The sequence below is a fragment of the Mustela putorius genome, unplaced genomic scaffold, assembly GCF_011764305.1.
Source record: "Mustela putorius furo isolate JIRA1106 unplaced genomic scaffold, ASM1176430v1.1 tig00000698_pilon_pilon_pilon, whole genome shotgun sequence".
Taxonomy (NCBI): domain Eukaryota; kingdom Metazoa; phylum Chordata; class Mammalia; order Carnivora; family Mustelidae; genus Mustela; species Mustela putorius.
Window position 1 is genome coordinate 4,497,442 of NW_025421449.1, and position 25,608 is coordinate 4,523,049.

The following is a 25,608-nucleotide window of genomic DNA, read 5'->3' on the forward strand; positions in this document are numbered from 1 at the left end:
CATCATGGCTATCCTCAAACCTTTGGTGAAGCCTAAGATCATTAAAAAGAGGGGGGCCTGGGTGGCTCAGTGGGTTAAAGCCTCTACCTCTGGCTCGGGTTGTGATCCCAGGGTTCTGGGAACAAGCCCCACATCAGGCTCACTGCTCAGCTGGGAGCCTGGTTCCCCTTCTCTCTCTGTCCACCTCTCTGCCTACTTGTGATCTCTGTCTGTCAAATAAATAAATAAAATCTTAAAAAAAAAAAAAAAAAGAGGACCAAGAAGTTCATCCGGCACCAGTCAGACCGATATGTCAAAATTAAGCACAACTGGCAGAAACCCAGAGGCATTGACAATAGGGTACATAGAAGATTCAAGGGCCAGATCTTGATGCCCAACATTGGTTATGGGAGCAACAAAGCACAATGTTGCCCAGTGGCTTCTGGGAGATCCTAGTCCACAATGTCAAGGAGCTTGAAGTGCAGCTGATGTGCGACAAATCTTACTGTGAGATTGTTCACAATGCCTCCTCCAAGAACCACAAAGCAATTGTGGAAAGAGCAGCCCAGATGGCAATCAGAGTCACCAATCCCAACCCCGGGCTGCACAGCAAAGAAAATGAATAGATAGCTTGTTGTGCACATCATATCTGTGTAAAACCATAAAACTACAAAAAATAAAAATAAAATAAATAAAAATGAGCAGAGGATCTGAATAAACATTTCTCCAAAGAAGACATACAAATGGTCAACAAACACATGAAAAGATGCTCAACATCATGAATCATCAAGGAAATGCTTATCATAACCACAATGAGATATTACCTAACACCTGCTAGAATGCTTATCATCAAAAAGACAAGAAATAACAAGTGTTGGTGAGGATATGGAGAAAGAGAACCCTTGTGCATTGTGGTTGGGAATGTAAATTGATGCAGCCATTATGGAAAATGGTATGGAGTTTCCTCAAAAAATTAAAACTAGAAATACCCATATGATGCAGCAATTCCACTTCTGGGTATTTATCCAAAGGAAATGAAAACACTAACTTGAAAAGATGTATGTACCCTCCTATGTTCACTGCAGCATTATTGACAGCAGCCAAAACATGAAAGCCAGCTAACTATCCATCAATGGAAGAATGGATAAAGAAAATGTGTACATATATACAATGGAATATTATTTAGCCATAAAAAATGAAATATTGCCATTTGTAACAACATGAATGGACCATGAGGACACTATGCTAAGTGAAATAAGTCAGACAAAGATAAACACCATATGATTTCACTTTATGTGAAATATAAAATAAACAAAAACAGAAAAAATATACTTGAAATCAAAGAACAGATTCATGGTTGCCAGAGGCAAGAAATAGGAGTAGGTGAAACGGGTGAAGGTAGTCAAAAGGTACAAACTTCCAGTTAAAAAATAAATAAGTCAGGTAATATACAGCATGGTGACTATAATTAATAATACTCTACTGTATATTTAAAAATTGCCAAAAGAGCTATCTTAAAAGTTCTCATCAAAAGCAAAAAACTGTAACTGTGTAGTGACGAATGTTAAGAAGTCTTATTGTGGTGAGCATTTTGCAATATGCATAAATGTTGAATCATTATATTGTACATCCAAAACTAAATAATGTCAATTATATCTCAGTTAAAAAAACATTAAAAATTCTTAAGGGACACCAGGGTGGATCAGTCGGTTAAGCAGCTGTCTTCAGCTCAGGTTATAATCCCAGGGTCCTGGGATCAAGACCTACATCAGGCTCCTTGTTTGGCGGGGAGCCTGCTTCTACCTCTGCCTGCTCTGCCTGCCACTCCCCCTGTTTGTGCTCTCTCTCTCTTTCTGACAATTAAATAAATAAAATCTAAAAAAAAAAAAAAAGGAAAGAAAAAGAAAATTATATTTTTAAAAAACCTCTTAAAGCTCAATAATAAGAAAATAAACACCTGATTAAAAAATGGCCAAAGACCTTAATATATACCCATCAAAGAAGATATATAAATGGTAAGATATATAAATGGTATATATATTATATAAAGATATATAAATGGTAAGATACTTCTCATCATATGTCATCAGGAATGTTAATAGGAGATACTATACATGTGTAGGAGCAGAGGTATATGAAAAATCTCCAAACCTTTCTTTCAACATTGCTGTGAACATAGAACTCCTCTAAAAAATGACATCTATTAAAAGTAACTGATTAATACAAAATTTTTAAAATTAAAAAACCCAGATGAAATTGATTAATTCCTAAAAAGCATAAAATGTCATGAATAACAAAATAAGAAATAAAGAACATAAATATTAAGAAAATGAAATGGTAGTCAGACACCTTTTCCTGCCACAAAACTCAGGTCCTGGTTGTTTTATTGGTTGAATTTTGTCAATGTTTCAAGTCAAAATCAATTCCTATCATATATAAGTTGATAAAGAATAGCAAAGGAACAAAAGCTGCCTAATAATCTTGATTATAAAAGAGGTGACAAAAGAACATTATAGGTTATTTTATTTATTAATATAGATGCCAAGATCCAAAATAAAGTATTGGCTATTCAAATCCAAAGGTATATTAAAAAAGAATTCATTTTAATCGAGTAGGATTTATCCATTGAATGCAAGGATTGTTCAATATAAAGCATATCTATCAATGTAGTTCAAAATCATTTTATTTTTTTCAACTGATGCAGAAAAATAATTTTATAAAGTCCAACACCTATGAATGAAGAAAAAGTTCATTGAAAACTAGGATTAGAAGGGATCATCCTTAATTCTATAAAAGTTTTCTAGAAAAAGTTTATAGCATATCTTATATTTAATTGACAAATTTTAAATTCAGTCCCATTAAGATAATAAATAAGACAAGGTTGACCACCACAATTAATATATAACATATTATTGGAGATAGTAAGAAGACATGAGTAGTATGAGGATTGGGAGAGAAAAGGTAACCTTATCATCATTGTTGTTGGCAGATGATATGATAATCATATTCAAGGGAAAAAATAGATTACACAATCTATTAGAATCAATAAAAGTGATAGTCATATATAAATTTAACCTAAAAAACAATAGTATACACTAAAGTCTAAAATATCAAAATCAATAGCATACATTAAAAAATGCCAGTAATAACCAATGAGAAAGTATAATTAAAATAAGATACTTTATGGTAGCAATGGTATCTATTAAGTTCTTATTAACTACTTAAACAGACTCATTGCAAAAAATGTTAAACTTTGATAAAGAACACAGAAAATGATCTGAAGATATGGAAAGGCCTTCCATATACTTGAATAGAATAGAATTTAATAACAAAGATGTTAATCATCCCTAAAATGAAAGTTCAATAGGGTCCAAATAAAAATTTAAAATGGATTGTTTATGTACTTGATAAACACTATAAAATCTATATAGTTAAATAAAGGTCCATGAATAGGTAAGTCAGGTATAAAAAGGCAAATAAATGGAAGAAACTGACATACCAGATATTAAGGCATACTACAACACTACAGCAATAAAAAGAATACAATATTTTAAGATCAGACCAGTAGATAGATTAAAAAGCTTGGAGACATATACCTTGAATTAAAACAGAAAAGACAGTTGTTTAATAGATAATTTTGAGAAAACTAGATTCCTATAATGAAGAAAAATAGAACTAGATGTCTACTTAGCATCATTTTCAAAGATGGAATCCAAATAAACATAAAACAAAGATTATAGAGTTAGAAGAAATGTGACTTGAGGCAAGAAGAATTATTCAAACAAAACTTCAAAGACATAAAATTACAAGGATATAGGAGAGTTGAACATATAACCAACTAATTTGACCTAACCAAAATTCTACGGGACACTCAACAGCAGCAGAATGAATACACGTTCTTTTCAAGTGAATATGGAATATTTATCAAGATAGATCAACAATGAATCTTGGAACATTGAAAAAATAAAATAAAATATTTAAAAAGAAGATCACATCCTGGACCATAGGACAAGTCAAAATAAATTTAAATGGATTCAAATCATACAAAGTGTCTTTTCTAGCCACAGTGAAATTAAACTGCTTAAGTGTCTGCCTTCAGCTCAGGTCATGATCCCAAGGTCCTGGGATCGAGCCCCACATCAGACTCCCTGCTCAGTGGGGAGTCTGCTTCTTTTTTAGTCTCTGCCTCTGTTCCTCCCCCTGTTTATGTGATCTCTCTCTCTTTCTCTCAAATAAATAAATAAAATATTTTTTAATAAAAGATGTCTGGAAAAATCCCCATTTATTTAGAAAATTAAAAGTGTATAAAATTAAGTCAGGAAACAACAGATGTTGACAAGGATGCAGAGAAAGGGGAACCCTCTCACACTGTTGGTAGGAATGCAAGCTGGCACGGCCAATCTGGAAAACAGTAGGAGGTTCCTCAAAAAGTTGAAAATAGAGTTACCCTATGACTGAGCAATTGTACTACTAGGTATTTAACCCAAAGATATAAATGTAATGATCCTTGATCCAAAGAGGCATCTGCACCCTAATGTTTATAGCAGCAATGCCCACAATAGTCAAACTATGGAAAGAGCCCAGATGTCCATCAACAGATGAATGGACACACACACACACCCTGGAATATTACTGCCATCAAAAAAAAAAAAAGAAATCTTGCCATTTGCAATGATGTGGATAGAACTAGAGGGTATTATGCTAAGCAAAATAAGTCAATCAGAGAAAGAAAATTATGATTTCACTTATATGTGGTATTTAAGAAACAAAACAGAGGAGCATAGGGGAAGGGAGGGAAAAGTAAAACAAGAGGAAATCAGAGAGGGAGACAAACCATAAGATGCTCTTAATCATGGGAAACAAACTGAGGGTTGTTGGAGGGGCAGAGGGTAGGAGGATGGGGGTAACTGGGCGATGGACCTTAAAGAGGGCATGTGATGTAATAAGCACTGGATGTTATATAAGACTGATGAATGAATGAACTCTGTCTCTGAAACTCATAGTATAGTATGTTAATAAATTGAATTTAAATAATTTTTTAAAATAGAAAATAAAGAAAATTAAAAGCATACTGCTAAATAACTCATGGTCCCTGCAGTTCAATTCCTAAATATTTTATCCAGAAGAAATGAAAGTGTATATCCATAAAAATACGTGTAGACAAATATCCATAGCAGCTTTATTTCAGTAGTCCCAAATTAGAAACACCCCAAATATCTATCAACAGGTGAATAGATAAACACGTTGTGGTATCTTCATATAATGGGATACTATTTAGCAATAAAAAGGGATGAACTATTAATATAGACAACAGCATGTTTTATACTCAAAACAGTCATGATTGGTGGAAAAATAAAACATACTATATGATCCTATTTAACTCTAGAAGTTCTAGAAAATGGTGGAAATTTTTCTAGAATTCTAAAATTTTAGACATGCAAACTAATTGATGGTGACAGAGAGATGCTTGAGTTGTCTGGAAATGGAAGCCAGAGAAAGAGATTCAAATGGGCACAAGGAGAGTTTAGGAGATTTTGGATATGTTTATTAACTTGATTGGGTTGATGTTTTCATGGTTGTGTTCAGATGTCAAACATATCAATTTGTATGTGTTAAATATGTGCAGTTTATGAAATGTCAATTGTACTTCACCTGTTAGATGCACACAAAATAACAATATGCAATAACATATAAACAAAATAACATATACAAGAAACACATAAACAAAAATACATATTAAACAGATTAGAGGAAACTTCAGTAGCACCGCTTGCGGGGTACAGGTCTGTGAATCGCCAGGTTTACACGCTTCACAGCACTCACCAAGGCACATACCCTCCCCAATGTCCATAACCCCACCCCCCTTCTCCCAACCCCCCTCCCCCCAGCAGCCCTCGGTTTGTTTTGTGAGATTAAGAGTCACTTATGGTTTGTCTCCCTCCCAATCCCAGTCAGAATGGCTAAAATCAACAAGTCAGGAAATGACAGATGTTGGCGAGGATGCGGAGAAACGGGAACCCTCCTACACTGTTGGTGGGAATGCAAGCTGGTGCATCCACTCTGGAAAACAGCATGGAGGTTCCTCAAAATGTTGAAAATAGAACTGCCCTATGACCCAGCAATTGCACTACTGGGTATTTACCCTAAAGATACAAACGTAGTGGTCCAAAGGGGCACGTGCACCCGAATGTTTATAGCAGCAATGTCCACAATAGCCAAACTACGGGAAGAACCTAGATGTCCATCAACAGATGAATGGATCAAGAAGATGTGGTATATATACACAATGGAATACTATGCAGCCATCAAAATAAATGAAATCTTGTCATTTGCGACAACATGGATGGAACTAGAGCGTATCATGCTTAGCGAAATAAGTCAAGCAGAGAAAAACAACTATCATATGATCTCCCTAATATGAGGAAGTGGTGATGCAACATGGGGGCTTAAGTGGGTAGGAGAAGAATACATTGAACATACTTTTGAACATGAAAAAAAAAAAACAGATCAGAATGATCAATTTCCTAAAATGGAGGAAAGGAGAATGATAAGAACAGGGGAAAAGGGGAGTGTGTGTGTGTGTGTGTGTGTGTGTTTGTGTATGCACGTGCGCATGTGCGAGTGCACACACGCACACACGTGTATAAATACATAAATAAACTTAAGAATCACAAGAGAAGTGGTGGTGCCTGGGCAGTACAGTCAGTTAAGTGTTGGACTCTTGATTTTAGCTAAGGTCGTGATCTCAGGTTGTAAGATCAAGCCCCAGATCCAGCTCCATGCCTGGTGTGGAGTCTGCTTGAGATTTTCTCTCCTTTTCTCTCTGCCCCTCCTGCTCATACTCTCTCTCTCTCTCTCTCTCTCTCAAATAAATAAATCTTAGAAAAAGAAAAAGAATCACAAGAGAGGGATTGAGAGTGTTAGAAAAGAAAGTGAGGGGAAAATGAAAGAAATTTACTCTGTTACAATCATACCACTCTTATTGGAACACAGAAACAGTAAATTCTCTAAGATTAAAAAACCTGAATGGCAGCAATAGCTTCAGACTTCCAGTCATATGAATGAGGAATTATTAAAAGGAGTCTTTCCTGGTATCTCTGGGATAACCCAAAACTCCATCTACTGAATCATTTGACGATTATTTACTACCTACTATGTGCCAGACCCTATTCATAAGGCCAGTAATTGTTTCAATAGCCACTCATCATCTCCATTTCCTGGTCCTACCTGCTGGGGTTTCCGCCTTCATTGCTGTTGCAGAAGAACCATTAGTGATTCCCCAAGGACCTAAACTGTGTTCATCTACTTTCCCTCCTTCTTCAATGTACTCAAAAGGACCAGTGCTCCTCTGCTTTATTACTTGTGCCTGAAGCGTTCGTGCCTGAAGTTGTTTGAAGCCTTCATGAAATGCCATTTCCATTCGAATATCATTGTTTTGAATTTCATAGTACAAACCTGAAGAAAGAAAGATGTTGAAATAAATGTGACTGTTTTTTCCACCATCATAAACTGAAGAACTGCAACATTTCACTTCTATTTTCCTAATTTTACCAAAGTTTAAGAACTATATGATAAGCCATTAAAGAATGAAAAGAGAAAGGGAGAACCTTATAATGGAAGAAAACACATTCATATCACAGGAAAATACCATACCAAGTAAAGTCCAGGCTACAACATTAGTTGGTTCCAAGCAAGTAGCATCCTCAAAGAAAATTTCTGCCTGCTCATACTTCTCCATAAGGACAGCCAGGACACCACACAGCAACAAGCTGAGAAGAGACCACCAACATGATTCACAGCATGGTCCCATGTCAGTCATGGAACCAAGACAATTTCATATAGAAGCTTATGTACTCCTACTCATCCTTCATCTCCCTTCCACCCATACCTTTGGATATGATTCTGGTTGAGGGAAAGGGCTTTCCGAAAACACTCTTGTGCTTTGATGTTATCCTCAGTTAGGAGGCAGAAGGCACCATAGTCCAGCCAGTGTTCCAGGTTCTGGGGCTCACGGACCAACCTCTATCACATGAAGCACCAGGAGGACCAAAGTTATTGTAATACAATGTCATATTTTTTATGCCCATAAAACCACAAATACTCTAAGTTGTATGAAAGCAGAAACTGTCATATTTTAAAATTTTACTGCTGAATTCTGCATATCTAGCACAGACACTATTCTGGCTCATAGTATGTGGTGAATAAATACTTATTGGAATAATTTTTAAATTAAATCTTCAAGTCATTGCTTCTTAGTCACCATAAACTCCTCTAATTACTTAGGAACATAGATTCATTTTATAGTTCATTTTAAAGATTCACATATAATAATTCTGTCATGGTCTTGAGATGGCAAATATAAGTTTAAGTACAAATACATAAAAAAAGCATTTCATAATGAGTAACTATAAAACATTGCTAAAAGAAATTAAAGATGACATAAACAAATGGAAACACATCTCATGTATATGGATTGAAAGACTTAATATTATTAAAATGTCAATACTGCCCAAAGCAATTTACAGATTCCATACAATCTGTATCAAAATCTTAATAATTTTTGTAGCAATAGGAAAAAACACTCTAAAATTTAAATGGATTCTCAAGGGACCCTGAATAGTCAAAACAATCTTGAAAAAGAACAAAACTGGAGAACTCATACTTGGCCTAAATGCGCCCATAAAACGACACAGGGTTGCAGATTGGATAAAATGACAGGACCCATCCATATGTTGTCTACAAGAGACCCATTTTGAACCTAAGGATACATCCAGACTGAAAGTGAAGGGATGGAGAAGCATCTTTCATGCCAATGGGCCTCAAAAGAAGGTCGGGGTAGTGATTCTCATATCAGATAAATTAGATTTTAAACTAAAGGCTGTAGTCAGAGATACAGAAGGACACTACATAATTCTTAAATCCACCAAGAAGATCTAACAATTGTAAATATTTATGCCCCCAATATGGGAGCAGCCAATTACATAAGAAAACTGTTAATCAAGATAAAGAGACATATTGATCTGAATACATTAATAGTAGGAGATCTTAACATGCCACTCTCAGTAATAGACAGATCATCCAAGCAGAAAATCAATAAGGAATCAAGAGCATTGAATGACACATTGGACCAGATGGACCTCATAGATATATACAGAACATTCCACTCTAAAACAACAGAATACTCATTCTTCTCGAGTGCACGTGGAACCTTCTCCAGAATAGACCACATACTGAGTCACAAATCAGGGCTCAACTGATACCAGAAGATTGAGATTATTCCTGCATATTGTCAGATCACAATGCTTTGAAACTGGAGCTCAACCACAAGGAAGGGTTTGGAAAGAATTCAAACACCTGGAAGCTAAAGACCACCTTGCTTAAGAATGCATTCTTGGATCAACCAGGAAATCAAAGAACTTAAACAATTCATGGAAACCAATGAGAATGAAGACACTTCAGTCCAAAATCTACGGGATACAGCAAAAGCGGTACTAAGGGGGAAATACATAGCCATCCAAGCCTCCCTTTAAAATAATGGAAAAATCCAGAATACACGAGCTGTCTCTACACCTTAAAGAACTGGAGAATCAACAACAAATTAAGCCAACTCCACCACAAGAAGGGAAATAATCAAGATTAGAGCAGAGATCAGTGAGATAGAAACTAGAGATACAGTAGAACGCATCAAAGAAACTAGAAGTTGGTTTTTTGAAAGAATCAATAAGATCAATAAACCATTAGCCAAACTAATCCAAAAGAAAAGAGAGAAGGCCCAAATTAATAAAATTATGAATGAAAAGGGAGAGATCATAACTAACACCAAGGCAATAGAAACAATCATCAAAATTATTATCAACAATTACATGCCAATAAGTTAAGCAACCTAGATGAAATGGATGCATTCCTGGAAAACTATAAACTTCCAAAATTGAACCAGGAAGAAATTGACAACCTGAATAGACCAATATCTAGTAATGAGCTAGAAGGAGTGATCAAAAACCTCCCAAAAAACAAGAGCCCAGGACCTGATGGATTCCCCAGGGAATTCTACCAAACTTTCAAAGAAGAAATAACACCTATTCTCCTGAAGCTGTTTCAAAAAATTGAAGCAGAAGGAAAATTTTCAGACTCTTTTTATGAAGCCAGCATTACCCTGATCCCCAAACCAAGCAGACCCCACCGAAAAGGAGAATTTGACCAAAATCACTGATGTGTATGGATGCTAAGATTCTCAACAAGACCCTAGCAAATAGGATCCAACAGCACATTAAAAAGATGATCCAACAGCACATTGAAAAGCACATTGAAAAGATGACCAGGTGGGATTCATCCCTGGGTTGCAATGATGGCTCAACATTCGCAAATCGATCAATGTGATAGAACAAATCAATAAGAGAAGAGAGAATAACCACATGGTCCCCTCAATTGATGCAGAAAAAGCATTTGATAAAACCCAGCATCCATTCCTGGCTAAAACACTTCAAAGTATAGGGATAGAGGGAACATTTCTGAACTTCATAAAATCTATCTATGAAAAACCCACAGCAAATTATCATCCTCAATGGGAAAAAGCTCACAGCCTTCCCGTTGAGATCAGGAACACGACAAGGATGCCTACTCTCACCACTCTTGTTCAACATAGTATTAGAAGTTCTAGCAACAGCAATCAGACAACAAAGAGAAATTAAAGGTATCCAAATTGGCAGTGAAGAAGTCAAACTCTCTCTCTTCGCATATGACATGATACTTTATATGGAAAACCCAAAAGACTCCACCCCCAAACTATTAGAACTCATACAGCAATTCAGTAATGTAGCAGGATACAAAGTCAATGTACAGAAATCAGTGGCTTTCTTATGCACTAACAATGAAAACACAGAAAGGGAAATTAGAGAATTGATTCCATTTACTATAGCACCAAGAACCATAAGATATCTGGAAATAAACCTAAACAAGGAGGTAAAGGATCTGTACTCGAGGAACTACAGAACACTCATGAAAGAAATCAAAGAAGACACAAAAAGATGGAAGAGCATTCCATGCTCCTGGACTGGAAGAATAAACATTGTTAAAATGTCTATACTGCCTAGAGCAATCTATACTTTTAATGCCATTCTAATAAAAATGAGCTGGAGCAAACAATCCTAAAATTTGTATGGAATTAGAAGAGACCCTGAATTGCTAAGGAAATGTTGAAAAAGAAAAACAAAACTGGCAGCATCACGTTGCCTGATTTCAAGCTTTACTACAAAGCTGTGATCATCAAGACAGCATGGTACTGGCATAAAAACAGACACCAGGTTTCCAAACTTAAAAAGTTATGTAATCTGTGTGGTGCTAGTATCAAGATAAATATATAGAACAATGGAATAGAATAGAGAGCCCTCACATATATGGTCAAATGATTTTTGACAAAGAGACCCAGACCATTCAATATATAAGGACAGTCTTTTCAGCAAATGGTGCTAGGAAACCTGGATATCCACATATACATGTAAAAAATGAAGTTGGACCCCAACTTAATGCCATATACAAAAAATAACTCAAAATAGATCAAAGACCTAGATGTAGGACCTAAAACTATAACATGACTCTGGATATCACAATAATTTCTTGGATATGATACCAAAAGCACAGTTAACAAAAGAAAAAAAAAGACAAATTGGACTTCATCAAAAACCTTTAAAAAAAACTTTTGTACATCAAAAGAAACTCAATGGAGTAAAGAGGTAATTCACAGAATGGGAGAAAATATTTGCAAATCATATACCTGTAACTGGTAAGAATATTCAGAATATGTAAAGAACTACTAAAACTCAACAACAAAAATTAAACAAAAGTGACTCAAAAGTGGGCAAAGGACTTAAACAGACATTTCTCTGGAGATCTACAAATGGCCAAAATGCATGGGAATATCACTAAGATTATACTTTTTTAAGGTAAATACCCAGGAGTAGAAACTGCCAAACTATTTTCCAGGGTTGCTTCATCATTACTACATTCAGTAATGTAGCAGGATTTCCTGCTACAGCAGGAAAGTATGAGGGTTCCTCCAGCAAAGTATGAGGGTTCCAGTTGTTTTGTATCCCCACCAGCACCTCTTATTGTCACCATTTTTCATTTTAGTTATTCTAATGTATTGTAGTGGCACTTTATTGTGATTTGAATTTGCATTCCCTAATGGCTAATGATGTTGAACTTCTTTCCATGTTCTCATTTATCATATTTATGTCCTCTTTAGTGAAATATCTTTGCAAATCTTTTGCCCATTTTTATTTAGTCATTTTTCTACTGTTAAATTTTGGGAGTTCTTAATATTCTGGATACAAATCTTTTGTCAGATATATGTTTTGCAGATATTTTTTCCCAATATCTACCTTTCTTTTCTTTCTCTTAATACTACCTTTTACAAAGCACACATTTTAATTTTGATGAACTTCCATTTATCCTATTTTTCTTTTATGGATCATGCTTTTGCATCATGTCCAAAACTCCAGGTCATGAAGACTTTCTTCTTTGTTTTTTTTCTAAAATTTTTACAGTTTTATGTTTTACATTCAGATCTATGGTTCATTTTAAGTTGATTTTTTTTTTTTTTTAAGTAGGCTCCACACCCAGCCTAGAGCCCAGTGTTGGGCTTGAATTCACGACACTGAGATCAAGACCTGACCGAGAGCAAGAGTTGGATGCTCAACCACTTGAGCCACCAAGGTGCCTCTTCTTCTTCTTTTTTTTTTTTTAAGATTTTATTTATTTATTTGACAGACAGAGATCACAAGTAGGCAGAGAGGCAGGCAGAGAGAGAGAGGAGGAAGCATTTTCCCCTCTAAGCAGAGAGCCCGATGTGGGGCTCGATCCCAGGTGCCTGGGATCATGACCCGAGCAGAAGGCAGAGGCTTTAACCCACTGAGCCACCCAGGTGCTCCACCAAGGTGCCTCTTAAGTTGATTTTTTTATACAATGTTTGAGGCTTAAGTCAAAGTTTATTTTTTGCATATGGATGACCAACAGTTCTAATACCATTTTTTTTTAAAGACTGTCTTTTCTCTATTGAATTTCCTTACACCTCTGTCAAAAATATAATGGCCACGGTCGCCAAACTGTGGAAAGAACCAAGATGCCCTTCAACGGATGAATGGATAAGGAAGATGTGGTCCATATGCACTATGCAGTATTATGCCTCTATCTGAAAGGATGAATACCCAACTTTTGTAGCAATATGGACGGGACTGGAAGAGATTATGCTGAGTGAAATAAGTCAAGCAGAGAGAGTCAATTATCATATGGTTTCACTTATTTGTGGAGCATAGCAAATAACATGGAGGACATGGGGAGATGGAGAGGAGAAGGGAGTTGAGGGAAATTGGAAGGGAAGGTGAACCATGAGAGACTATGGACTCAAAAAACAACCTGAGGGTCTTGAAGGGTCAGGAGGTGGGAGGTTGGGGTAACCAGGTGGTGGGTGTTAGGGAGGGCACATATTGCATGGAGCACTGGGTGTGTTGCAAAAACAATGAATACTGTTAAGCTGAAAAGAAATTAAAAAAAATAATAATAATAATAAAAATATAATGTCCTTATTTGTGTGGATCTATTTTTAGGTTCTATTTTATTGATTTATGTGTCTATCCTTTCATCAGTCCTGTTGGGTTTTAAATAATTAAAAACTATTTGTTATATCCATATTATACAAATAATAGTAACAATTACCACTGGCAAGACATTTAATTACCTCTTCATAATACACTGCTGCCATTTCAAAGTTCTCATTGACTTCTGCTTCAAATGCAAAGAGTCGAAGCTGTTCACTGCTTGTATAGATAGTTGAAACAGCACCTTGGATATCGTCTGGCATGGTCTTGTCATCAAGATATTAAACAAAACAAAACAATTACAAGTAGAGAGTCTTATAAGAATAAACTAGACGTGAGAACCCAGTTATAAGGTTGAAAATGATATTAGGGTTTTTTACAGCCTTGTCGATATATTAAGAGAGTGAGAGTGAACCAAGAGAGAAATATCGAGGGTGAAAGAGAAGCTCAGGTGTCTGAATACCAACAACCTAAGCTCATAGAAGTGAGTAAAAATTAATTTGGGCTCCTCAACCCTCAGGGCAGTCAAAAATCTCTACGTAAGCTTCCTTTGACCTCAAACAGCTTACATTTTCTCTAGTGTACATGAAAAATATTATCATTTTTAGGTGCCATTACATGAAAAAGGTTGGCAAACACTAGCTAGAGTCTTCAAACATTGAAAAAACAGGAGATAAGGGTAACGCTTTGGAAGTTGCTTCTGTACTTTTAGTGAGATATTTAAACATATCCCAAAAAGGAAACATCTTAGAAATCGCCAGAATGTAGGAGAAAACCCCCCAAAATATTATTCTCTATATACCCACTTAGGAAAGCAGTTCTGGTATAGTAAGTAATCTCCTGGATCAGAAGATATTGTCAAGGCAGACCTCCCCAAATTCTTTAATTAGAAGTAAAAATATTTTCAGTGACATTAACAAGTAGAGTTGCTAAGGGATGTAGAGAGTAAAGCTAAATTTAAGATGGGCCAAAGAGAGTTCCTGATCATGGAATAATGCTTCTGTTTTTGTTATTTTTAACTTTGATGATCTTGACCTCCAAATCCCTCCAGCAACACACTTCTTTGCAAACCAGAAATACTCTTATCTCTAACATTCCACTCCCAGAATCTACTTTACAAGCCTTCAGTCTTTTGGTCACTTAATCCCCTGAAAACTGCTCTTTAACTTTATTTCCTTCATTTCCAATATGCCTATGTTTCCCAAGTGGGTAAGCTTGGACCTCTGATCATCCATTCATACTATTCTCTCGCCAGCACACTCAGGTCCCAGGCAACCTTGTCCTTCTTCTGCACTTGGTCTGAAGATTCCCCAATTAAAACAACCCTGCTATCTGACTTCTTAAGTCTTAGACAAGAGCTGCTAATAGGTCCTTAGGAAAACTGCGTACACAAAGAAATCTCTGGGCTGCCACAGATTCTTTGGCATTCAGCCTTAGCTGAAGACCTTTCATACTCTCTGCAATCTATGTAGTTGTCCTTGTTCAACAACAAATTCCATAATGCTATCATGCAGTACCTAAATATTCTTCTCTTTCTTCATGTTTTTTTTCTTATTTTTTATTTATTGTTTTTTTAAGATTTTATTTTTATTATTTATTTGACAGAGAGTGAGATCACAAGTAGGCAGAGAAGCAGGCAGAGAGAGAAGGGGAAGCAGGCTCCCCACTGAGCAGAGAGCCTGATGCGGGGCTCGAACCCAGGACCCTGAGATCATGACCTGAGCTGAAGGCAGAGGCTTAACGTACTGAGCCACACAGGCGCCCCTTCTTCATGTTCTTTATTCAAATGTTATTTCCTTCAAGGTCCGCAAAGACATTACTTCACAAAGGAAATGGAAATCATTAGGCCAGAAATCCCTCAACTAATGAACTCCACACTGAAAGAATTTATTTCTGCATCCATTGTATATCCTTCCTTTCAGTCTGAGGAAGAAGCATCACATCCTTCTCTGTTCTTGATCCTTTCCTACCTGTATATACCCTGGGCTTTGCCATCAATTATTCTCTCTTTCCTTCTATTTTCAATTTGTTCCCATCTGCTGACTCCTTTTCCCAAACCTATGGATATGCTAAAGACATCTCCAGCTTAAAAAATCTCTATCATTTCTAGCTACTACTTTCCCCTCCCTTCCTTTCATTTTCCAACTTCTTGAATTTATATTCACTTGCTTCTTAATCACTCATTTACTCCACAGTTCATTATAATTTGAATCTACTCCATTAGCTCACTGATATTGCTATGTGAAAGTTAATAACCTCTTTATTTTCAGATTCAATGAAAACTTTTCAAATTTTGTTTTTCTTTTTTCCCCCAGTTTATTGAGATATAATTGACATACCTCACTGTGTAAGTTTAAGGCATAGAGCATAATGGTTTGAAAGACACATTCTATAAAATAATTACCACAATAAGTTTAGTTAGTATCCATCATCTCAAATGGACATAATAAAAAGAAAAAGAAAAAAAGAAAAATTTTTTCTTGTGATAAGAACTCTTAAGATTTACTCCCTTAACTTTCACATATATCATTCAACAGTGTTAGCTTTAGTCGTCATGCTGTACATTACATCACTAGTACTAGTTTATCTTGTAATTTGAAGTTTATACCTTTTGATGACCTTGTTCCAATTCTCCTTCCCCATGAACTCCTAGGGATATTTAACATTGTTGACTATTTTTTCTTCTTAAAATTATCTCCCCTTAGCTTCTGTGATACCACTGTCTTCTGGCTTTTACCTTTTTAACAATTCACTTATCTCCTTCCATTAATTACTTTTTTAATTAAAGATTTTTATTTACTTACTTGACATAGAGAGACACAGCGAGAGAGGGAACACAAGCAGGGGGAGTGGGAGAGGGAAGAAGCAGGCTTCCCGCTGAGCAGGGAGCCTGATGCGGGGCTCAATCCCAGGACCCTGGGATCATGACTCGCCACCCAAGCACCCCTCCTTCCATTCATTCTTTTACTCACCCATCCCTTAAATGCTGCTGCTTGATAGGGTTCCACTGACAGCTCACTTCTCTCTCGACTCATGTTTTTCTCAGCAGCTTAATTTATGATCATATTTTAACTAGTATCTAAGGCATATCTTTTGTTGCACTTCACAGATACTGGTTTTTTTTTTTTTTTGTCTTTTGGTTGTTTTTTTGTCTGTTTTTACAAATTGAAGATTTGTGGTAATTGTGTCAAACAAATCTATTGTGCCATTTTCTAATGGGATTTGCTCACTTTGTGCCTCTGTGTAACATTTGGGTAATTGTCACAATAATTCAAGCTTTTTCATTGTTAAATATATTTGTTACAGTGATCTGCGATCTGTCGTTAGAATTCGCTGAAAACTCAGATGATGGTCAGGATTTTTTAGCAATACAGTATTTTTTTTTTTAACTAAGATACATACATTGTTTTTCTAGACATAACGCTATTGCATACATAATAGTCTCCAGTATAGTGTAAACATTTATATGCACTGGGAAACCAAAAAATTCATTTGACTTGCTTTATTGTGGTGGTCTGGAACCAAACTTGTCGATATCTCCAAGTAATGCCTGTATATACTCATGGCTCCCCAAATCTTCTCTCCAGCTCAGATCTCTCTCTTGAGAAAAACCCCACAAGAACCAATGTTCAAAAGTGATTTCAACAATCACCTGCCTCCTACCAAATTCACTTGTGTTGTATTTCCTGTTCAGGTTAATGGTACTATAAGCTACCCCATCATTGAACCTTAAACTTAAGAATCGTTGACCCCTTTATTACCAAATAATAACTGGTTAACACCACCAGTTTCATCACACCTAACCCATATGACATACTGCCATCAGAGTGTTTTTCATAAAATGTAGATCTGATCATATTATTCCACTTATAATGTAATTAAATTTATTGCTTCCAAATGCTATTAAGGGAAAAAGTCAAAACTTCTTTGTGTAGCATATAAGGCTTCCATCCACATTCTCAATTCCCCTACTAGGAACTGATCTCCACTTCATCCTCTGTTCCTAAATGATAGGCAGTTTCTGTATATGCCATACTTCCAATCTTCCAAGCTTTTGTGATGTTCCCTATGACTCAAATGCTCTGAAACATCCACCTGGAAAATTTTTAGTCTTCAAGTTCAAGGCACAGCTCTTCTGTGAATCCTTTCCTGACACCTTTCTCAGGGTGAAGCTGACCACTCTTTAGGCATCCCCAAACTTGCTCTCCCATGGACATGTCCCTATCATAGCACTTACCTCACCCTACTGCGCTTATTTGCATTTGATGTCTCTCTTCTCTACTAGACAGGGATTCCTTGACAGCACAAGGCAATAGTAATTACTATCTCATGCTCAATTCTCAAAGCAATTTGTCTAAATCATCTGTGCTCAAGGTAGAATTGTTTTCTTAATCCTAGGATATCGGACACTCCTCACCTTCCCCCTCCAGAAAGACAAGGTGAAAGAAAAAGTAATAGTGATAGAGAAGAAAGCAACTGTAAAGGGAAAAACAAACAGAGGGTTTGAGGAACCATGGCTGCTTAGAGACGACCAAGGGGACAAAAAGACTTGGATTTTCGCCATTGTTTTCAAATAAACCACAATTATATACATTTTAAAATGAGCAAATGAAGACAATATGCAAGCTGTGCAAATATATATAGAAAGAGACAAATGGGAGAAGAGAAGGCTAACAGTCAAGTAGAAAAGGCATGTTTGGGGGCACCTGAGTGGCTCAGTGGGTTAAGCATGCAACCTTTGATTTAGGCTCAGGTCATCACCTCAGGGTTGTGAGATCAAGCTCTGTATGGGGGCTTCACAATGGGCAGGGAGCCTGCTTGGGACTCTCTCTCTCTCTCCCTCTCCTTCTGCCCTACTCGCTGCCCTCTCAAAAAGAAAAGAAAAGAAAAGGCACGTTTGAACTGTCATTGTCATTCAGGTATAATATCTGAAAGCTCATAATGTTTCTTAGTTTTGATTGCCAATCATGGAGAGCAAACTGAAAATTGTGCACACTCACAGAATGAATAAAATGATGATTTTTGTTTTATAATTTAATTAGCTGACTTTATATATTTCTTTTATCCATCACATTTAAGACAGTTATGAAAGTTATTATGCCAGGAAGTTGAATTATTCTCCCTCATTCTCCCAAAAACTAGTTTTATAATTTAGGCAGTTTCTTACTCATCTTTGTCAGTGCAACAGAGTAGACACCTCATAAATGTTTGCTGAATGAAGAAAGGAAGCAAGCAAAGAAGGAATCATTCAGAGACCCTGATGTCCTATGAAGAAAAGGAAAGGCTCTTAGTTCTTGAGCACCTACCTGGTTTAAGGCCACATGCATCTGATCCACCAAGAACACATAGAGCTCACTAATAAATGTCTGCAGTTCCTCCTGGCTTTCAAATGGTGTTGTCTTCAAATACTTCTCTCTCACAATCTTTACTACAGCATGCTGTAAGAGACATAGATCATCCATTTGATTATATAGAGTCCAGCACCACACTGACAACATAGGCCTCCCTTGAGCCCTGGTCTAAGGCTCATCAGAACTTCAGAAAGTGATTAATTTCTCCCTTGGTAACTACTAGAATGTCAGGTCTCTGATTTTCCCCCAGTCAGCATACTCTGCATGACTTCTTTTCTCGACGCTCTCTCTAATACAGTCAATGCAGAATATGTGAAGAGAGCCATAAAGCTAAAGAAGACCTCAGCATTAGGTTTATGCATTACATCTCTCATGGTGACCACCTGATACAAGAGGAAAAGGTGTGATTTGACAATCTAGAGAATGGAATTATAATTCTACCACTGTACAACCTCAAAAATTGAAGTTACTACCTCATTTTCCTCATTTGTTATATGGATGTGTACTTCTGGTCTTATTATCTTACTCAGAAAATTATTGAGAAGTCAAAGAAAGATAACAAGTAGGTGATAAAACTTAAAATGCTGTACAAATAACATATTGCTGTAGCCATGACAGTACCCCCTTCCCAGCTAACATTATTGCCAGGTTTTATACTAAGCACTTTCCATGTATCATATTATTTAATTCTCATAATGACTTCACGAGATAGTATTATTATTATTCCTCATCATTACACAAAGTAATTAAATCTCAGAGAGGTAAAGTCATTTGACCATTCAGCTAGTAATGGTAGAACCAGGAATCAAACTAAGTTGTGAATATGCCACCTACTGAGAAGAGCTCCTCACCTCCATGGGCATCAGTTGTTTTTCACCTTATTACTTCCATGTGCTTTCTTTGTATCTGTTATGTACAGTACAGAACACATGATAAATGTGCACAGAGAGGCAATCCAGCATAGTTAAGAACGTGAATTCTGGAGCAAGAAGGCTGCCTGAATATGAGTCTCATCTTTACCCTTTATTAGTTCTACGCTCTTGGGGAAATTACTTAACCAATTAATACTGAATTTCTCCAACTGTAAAATGAAGACTATCTACTTCATAGCGTTGTTGTTAGGATTAAATTAGTAAAATACAAAGCATTTAAAAATTTGTCTGGTGACCAGGTGGTGGGTATTAGAGAGGGCACAGATTGCATGGAGCACTGAGTGTGGTGCAAAAACAATGAATACTTTTACGCTGAAAAGAAATAAATAATTTTTAAAAAAATTTTGCCTAGTGTACTGCAAATGGTCAATAAAAGCAACATGGACGGGACTGGAAGAGAGTATGCTGAGTGAAATAAGTCAAGCAGAGAGAGTCAATTATCATATGGTTTCACTTATTTGTGGAGCATAACAAATAGCATGGAGGACAAGGGGAGTTAGAGAGAGAAGGGAGTTGAGGGAAATTGGAAGCGGAGGTGAACCATGAGAGACTATGGACTCTGAAAAACAATCTGAGGGTTTTGAAGGGGCGGGGAGTGGGAGGTTGGGGGAACCAGGTGGTGGGTATAGGAGAGAGCGCGTATTGCATGGAGCACTGGGTGTGATGCAAAAACAATGAATACTGTTATGCTGAAAATAAATTTTTAAAATGTTTAAAAATTTTTTAAAAATAAATGTTAACCATTATGATGCAAAAGATTATCACTAAGTAAATATTTCTCAAATATTAGTGATTCTGTGGACTATGGAAAGGTAGGTAATGGGAGACAGAGAATTAGTCATGGAATCAATACCAGGGACAAAGTTTCTACCTGCCACAGTAATATGAAACCTGGCTCAAAATCTGGCCTAGCCTCAAGTAAAGACTTAAAACCAAGGCTTTGCACAAGTGGAGCTTCTCATGTTCTATCAGATGGAACATAACTCTTGGCACCAACAGCAAGGAGTGTGGAAGCATAGCTGAACATGACCACAGAAAAACTAATAATTAGGAATGTAGAAAAGAAGCCTCATAAAACTCCATTGAACAATTAAAGGAAGATTTACCTTGAGCTGTTCTTTGAAAGCGAAGTATTTTCCAGAGCAGTTAAGTTCATAGCTGAGCAGGCACTTCTGCTCCTCCACGGTTTCACTATCCATGTTATTCCCCAGTTTGGCCACCTGTTTTCCAAACATCCTATGATACTCATCCAGAATAGCTCTAGAAATATTCTTGATCTGCATGTGGTAGTCACTCACTGCCTAGCAAAATACAAAATATCTGGTAAAGAGGCTGCAAAGAGATCAAGATATATAATGGAAGTCTGAAACTGGATTGGGTTTTACATTCAATAATGCTTTAGGTATAAATTGCCCTTTACTTTTCAGCTCAGAGACTACCAGCCAAAGAGGAAACACTATTCACTATTCATTTTATGTCACTGGTCACAAAAAGAACCAGAAGAGAAATATGTGAAGCTACAATTTCTCACCCCCTCTAGAAAACATACTGAAGAATCCATGCCTTATTTTCAAGTGGGTACATTCAACACTTTATTACTTATAGTTTCACCGTGGCTTTGGCACTTGCCTTCTGAGCTCCTCCTGTCCGACGGGTAAGAGGCGGCCTTGGAGGAATCATTTCCTTGACCCTGTACCAAAGAAAATGACAAAAACAAACTTTATTATCTGCAGATTTATGTTCTCTTATTCCTACTTCCAAAGGGCCTGTACGGGAGAGATCTATGTTTTGTTTCCACATCATGCTTGAGCATTACAATTCTCTCATGTAAAAGTCTAGATGTGAACCACAGAACAGTATGTGGCTATGGATTTGATAGGAAAGAAGCCAGCTACCCAGAAATCAGCAAAGTTGTACTTTTGGCTAATTTCAGCCCAGTTTTACTCTTATACATTTTTTTAAACTGTTACTGCACTCAAGAGACTGCCTGACTCAGGAGTTGGCAAGAAATGGGTGTTATGAGGAAGTGCACTCCATAGAGTCTCTGAAAGAATGAAGTTTTAGAAGTCTAAATGGCACAGGCAAGTGAATACTTTTCTTTCCTCTTCATCTAGGATAAAAAGTGTCCTCTTGGTACACATAATTTATGACTGCATTAAATTATAATATTGATATCAGATGTTGTGTTAAGAAAATGCATCTTGTTACTATCAACCTAGTTATGCCAAAACTTCTACCTTCCATTTTCTAGAGATCTTACAAAAACTAGAGGAAATTAAGTTCTTAGCTTTTCCTCCTTATAGTTTCAGATTCCTGCTGATGTATACAGTACTACCTTAAAGTTTACAATCAAATATACAAATTCAATTTTTCTTTAATAGGTCCTATGTAATTATATACCTCTGCTCATTATTTCTAATTTTAGTTTTATTTATTTTAATTGGTAATTATATCCTATGATTCAAAACTTATGGGGTATAGAAATAATATATACTAAATTGTCTCCTTGTTGACAACCTTGTTGTCCAGCCACCCAATTTCCTCTCCAGAGACAATGTTATTTATTCACTCATTCAAGACATATAGAGTGCCTACCATCCATCAGGCACTTTTCTAAGTGTTGGGGATAGAGCATTAAACAAATTAGGCAAAAATTCTTGCCCTCGTGGAACCTATATTCTAGTGGGAAAAGAAAGACAATTATTAAGATAAATATTTTAGTGATATGCACCACAGAGAAAAATAATGCAGGAAGGCAGATGGACTATGTTGGCGGCTAGGGTGGTGAAGTAGGGAAACACATTTCATCAAGACACTTACTGAGACAGTAACATTTGAGTAAAGACCTCAGGGAAGTGAGGAAGCAAGTTGTGTAGATACCTAGGATAAGGAAAGTACAAGCAGAAGGGAACAGAAAGTGTAAAGGCCTTGCTGCAACAGTATGCCTCGCATGTGTAAAGAACAGCAGGAAGCCAAGTATGAATGGATAGAAAAAGTGAGAGCAAAGTACATAATGAATACATAGGCACTTGTAGGCCATTGTAAAGATTTAGGCTTTTACTCAGAGTGTGCCAGGGAGTCACTAGTAGTTTCTGAGCAGAGAAGTTAGTTACATGAGTTGACCTCCACTTTAACACAACCAGTATAGAAGGCTATATTAAGAATAAATTGTCCAGGGGCACCTGGGTGGCTCAGTGGGTTAAGCCTCTGCCTTCGGCTCAGGTCATGATCCCAGGGTCCTGGGATCGAGCCCCGCATCAGGCTCTCTGCTCAGCGGGAAGCCTGCTTCCTCCTCTCTCTCTCTGCCTGCCTCTCTGCCTACTGCCTACTTGTGATCTCTCTCTGTCAAATAAATAAATAAAATCTTAAAAAAAAAAAAGAATAAATTGTCCAACTGTCCATCAACTAAAGAATGGGGGAAAATGTGGTATACCCATATAGTGAAATATTATTCAACAACAAAGAAAATAAGTACTGATACATGCCACAGTATGGATAAACCTTGATAGCATTATGTTAAATGAAAGAAGCCAGTCACAAATACCACATATTGTATGATTCCATTTATATGAAATGTCCAAAGCTGGAAAATTTATACAGACAAAAAGTAGATACATGGTAGCCTAGGGCTGGGGGATTCTGGGAGAGGGGATGGCATGAGGGTTGGGAGGAAATGTAGAGTGACTGCTAATATGTATGAGATTTCTTTTAGGGGTAAGAAAAATGTTATAAAGTTGATTGTGGTGAAGGCTGTATTATTCTATGAGTATACTAAAAACCAGTGGTTTGGGTACAGTTTAAATGGGTGAAGTGAATGGTATGTGGACTATATCTCAATAAAGCTTTTACATTATAAAAATAATAAACTGAAGGATAGAATAGTAGATGTAGGGGAACCAGGTAAGAGATTACAATGATTCTGACCAGAGAGTTTATGAGAATTAAATGTATGAATCCAGAGTTCAGGAGAAAGGTCCATGGTCCATATACAAATTTGAAAGCCATCAGCACTTAGATGGTAGGTAGAGCCATGGGACTAGATAAAAACCAAGGGAGTAAATGTAGATTGAAAAGGGTCCAAGGACTGAGCTCTGAGAGACTCCAACATTTAGAGGCTAGAGAGATAAAGAAGCCAGAGGAGGAGGAATAAAACCAAGAGAGTATAGTATTCTGAGAGCCTGGTAAAGAAAAAGCTTCAAGGAGGACTGAATCATTAAACACTAATAACAGGTCACAATGACTTTGAAAAGACCATTGGATTTAATAATGCAGTAGTCACTAATGGCCTTGCTAAGAACATTTATCTGTAAAGAAGTTACTGGAAGTGAGTTACTAGGATAAAAGACACATGCTTATGTATTTTAATAGCTATTACGACACTGTTCTCCCCAGGATTTTTACCAATTTATACTCTCACTAGTATGAATGAGAGAACCTATTTCTAATGTGCTCACCAAGAACTTAATGAGTTATTAAGCTTTTTTGATCTTCTGCAATTAAAAAAAGGTATTTCAGGGTAGTTTTTAAATTTGTATTTCTGTTATTGTAAATGTAATTGAGCTTCTCTTTATGTTTAAGAGTGCATTAAATATATACATTGACAAAGATTCAGCAGTTAGGTACATATATGTCTCAGCCAGGAACCAAAGGCAAATCAACTTTTATGAATATTGGATCCACTATTCTAGCACTGCCATTCTTAATTTGTCTTTGGTCTATAATACTGACACTTGGTCTAGCTTGGAGGAGAAATATGACTTTTACCTCTCTACAGCCAAAGAAAAACTCATAGGTAATAACTATATCTAATTAAAAAGTCTAGGGGCACCTGGGTGGCTCAGTGGGTTAAAGCCTCTGCCTTCAGCTCCGGTCATGATCCCAGGGTTCTGAGATCAAGCCCCACATCGGGCTCTCTGCTCCTAGGGGAGCCTGCCTCCTCCTCTCTCTCTCTGCCTGCCTCTCTGCCTACTTGTGACCTCTGTCTGTCAAATAAATAAATAAAATCTTTAAAAATAAATAAATAAATAAAAGCCTCTACCTTTGGCTCAAGTCATGATCCCAGGGTCCTGGGACTGAGCCCTGCATAGGACTCTCTGCTCAGCAGGGAGCCTGCTTCCCTCCTCCCCCACCTGCCTCTCTGCCTACTTGTGATCTCTGTCTGTCAAATAAATAATTAAAATATATATTTTTTAAAAGTCTAAGAGCAGGGGCACCTGGGTGGCTCAGGTCTTGATCTCACAGTGGTGGGATGGAGCCCTGCATCAGGCTCTGCACTCAGCTGGAAGTCTACTTGAGATTCTCTCTCCCTCTCCCTCTGCACCTCCCCACTAGGCTTTCTCTCTCTCTTTCTAAAATAAATAAATAGGGGCTCCTGGGTGGCTCAGTTCATTAAGCATCTGCCTTTGGCTCAGGTCATGATCTCAGGGTCCTGGGATTGAGTCCTGCATCCAGATCTGTGCTTAGCAGGGAGTCTGCTTCTCCCTCTGATCCTCCCCCCATTATGCTCATGTGTGCACTCTATCTCTCTCTCCTCACTCTCTGAAATGAATAAATAAAATATTTTTAAAAATTTTTTAAATAAATAAATAAATCTTTTAAAAAATAAGATTAAAAAAAATACTGTTCTGCATATTTGAGGGGCACCTGGCTAGCTCAGTTGGAAGAACACGTGATGCTTGATCTCAGGGTCATGAGTTAAAGCCACATTTTGGGTATAGAGATTACTAAAAATAAATAATAAAACTTAAAAAAATA

At 36.8% G+C, this 25,608-nt stretch overlaps 1 protein-coding gene and 1 pseudogene across 8 annotated transcripts in view; one reads left to right on the top strand and one right to left on the bottom strand.

Annotated features, from left to right (window-relative positions):
• Positions 1–25,608, bottom strand: part of CFAP70 (cilia and flagella associated protein 70) — a 107,796-nt gene that overhangs the window by 28,447 nt on the left and 53,741 nt on the right. For 7 of the 8 annotated variants that reach the window (XM_013044312.2, XM_045083472.1, XM_013044313.2 and 4 more), the window contains 7 exons: positions 21,484–21,544; positions 20,961–21,155; positions 18,878–19,009; positions 13,712–13,837; positions 7,868–8,001; positions 7,633–7,748; positions 7,207–7,434 (listed from right to left, as the gene is read on the bottom strand). In XM_013044312.2, the coding sequence (XP_012899766.1) occupies positions 7,207–7,434; positions 7,633–7,748; positions 7,868–8,001; positions 13,712–13,837; positions 18,878–19,009; positions 20,961–21,155; positions 21,484–21,544 (992 nt within the window). The remainder of the gene's footprint in view (positions 1–7,206; positions 7,435–7,632; positions 7,749–7,867; positions 8,002–13,711; positions 13,838–18,877; positions 19,010–20,960; positions 21,156–21,483; positions 21,545–25,608) is intronic. The other variant, XM_013044311.2, reaches the window with a different exon arrangement.
• LOC106003489 lies at positions 5–651 on the top strand (annotated as a pseudogene).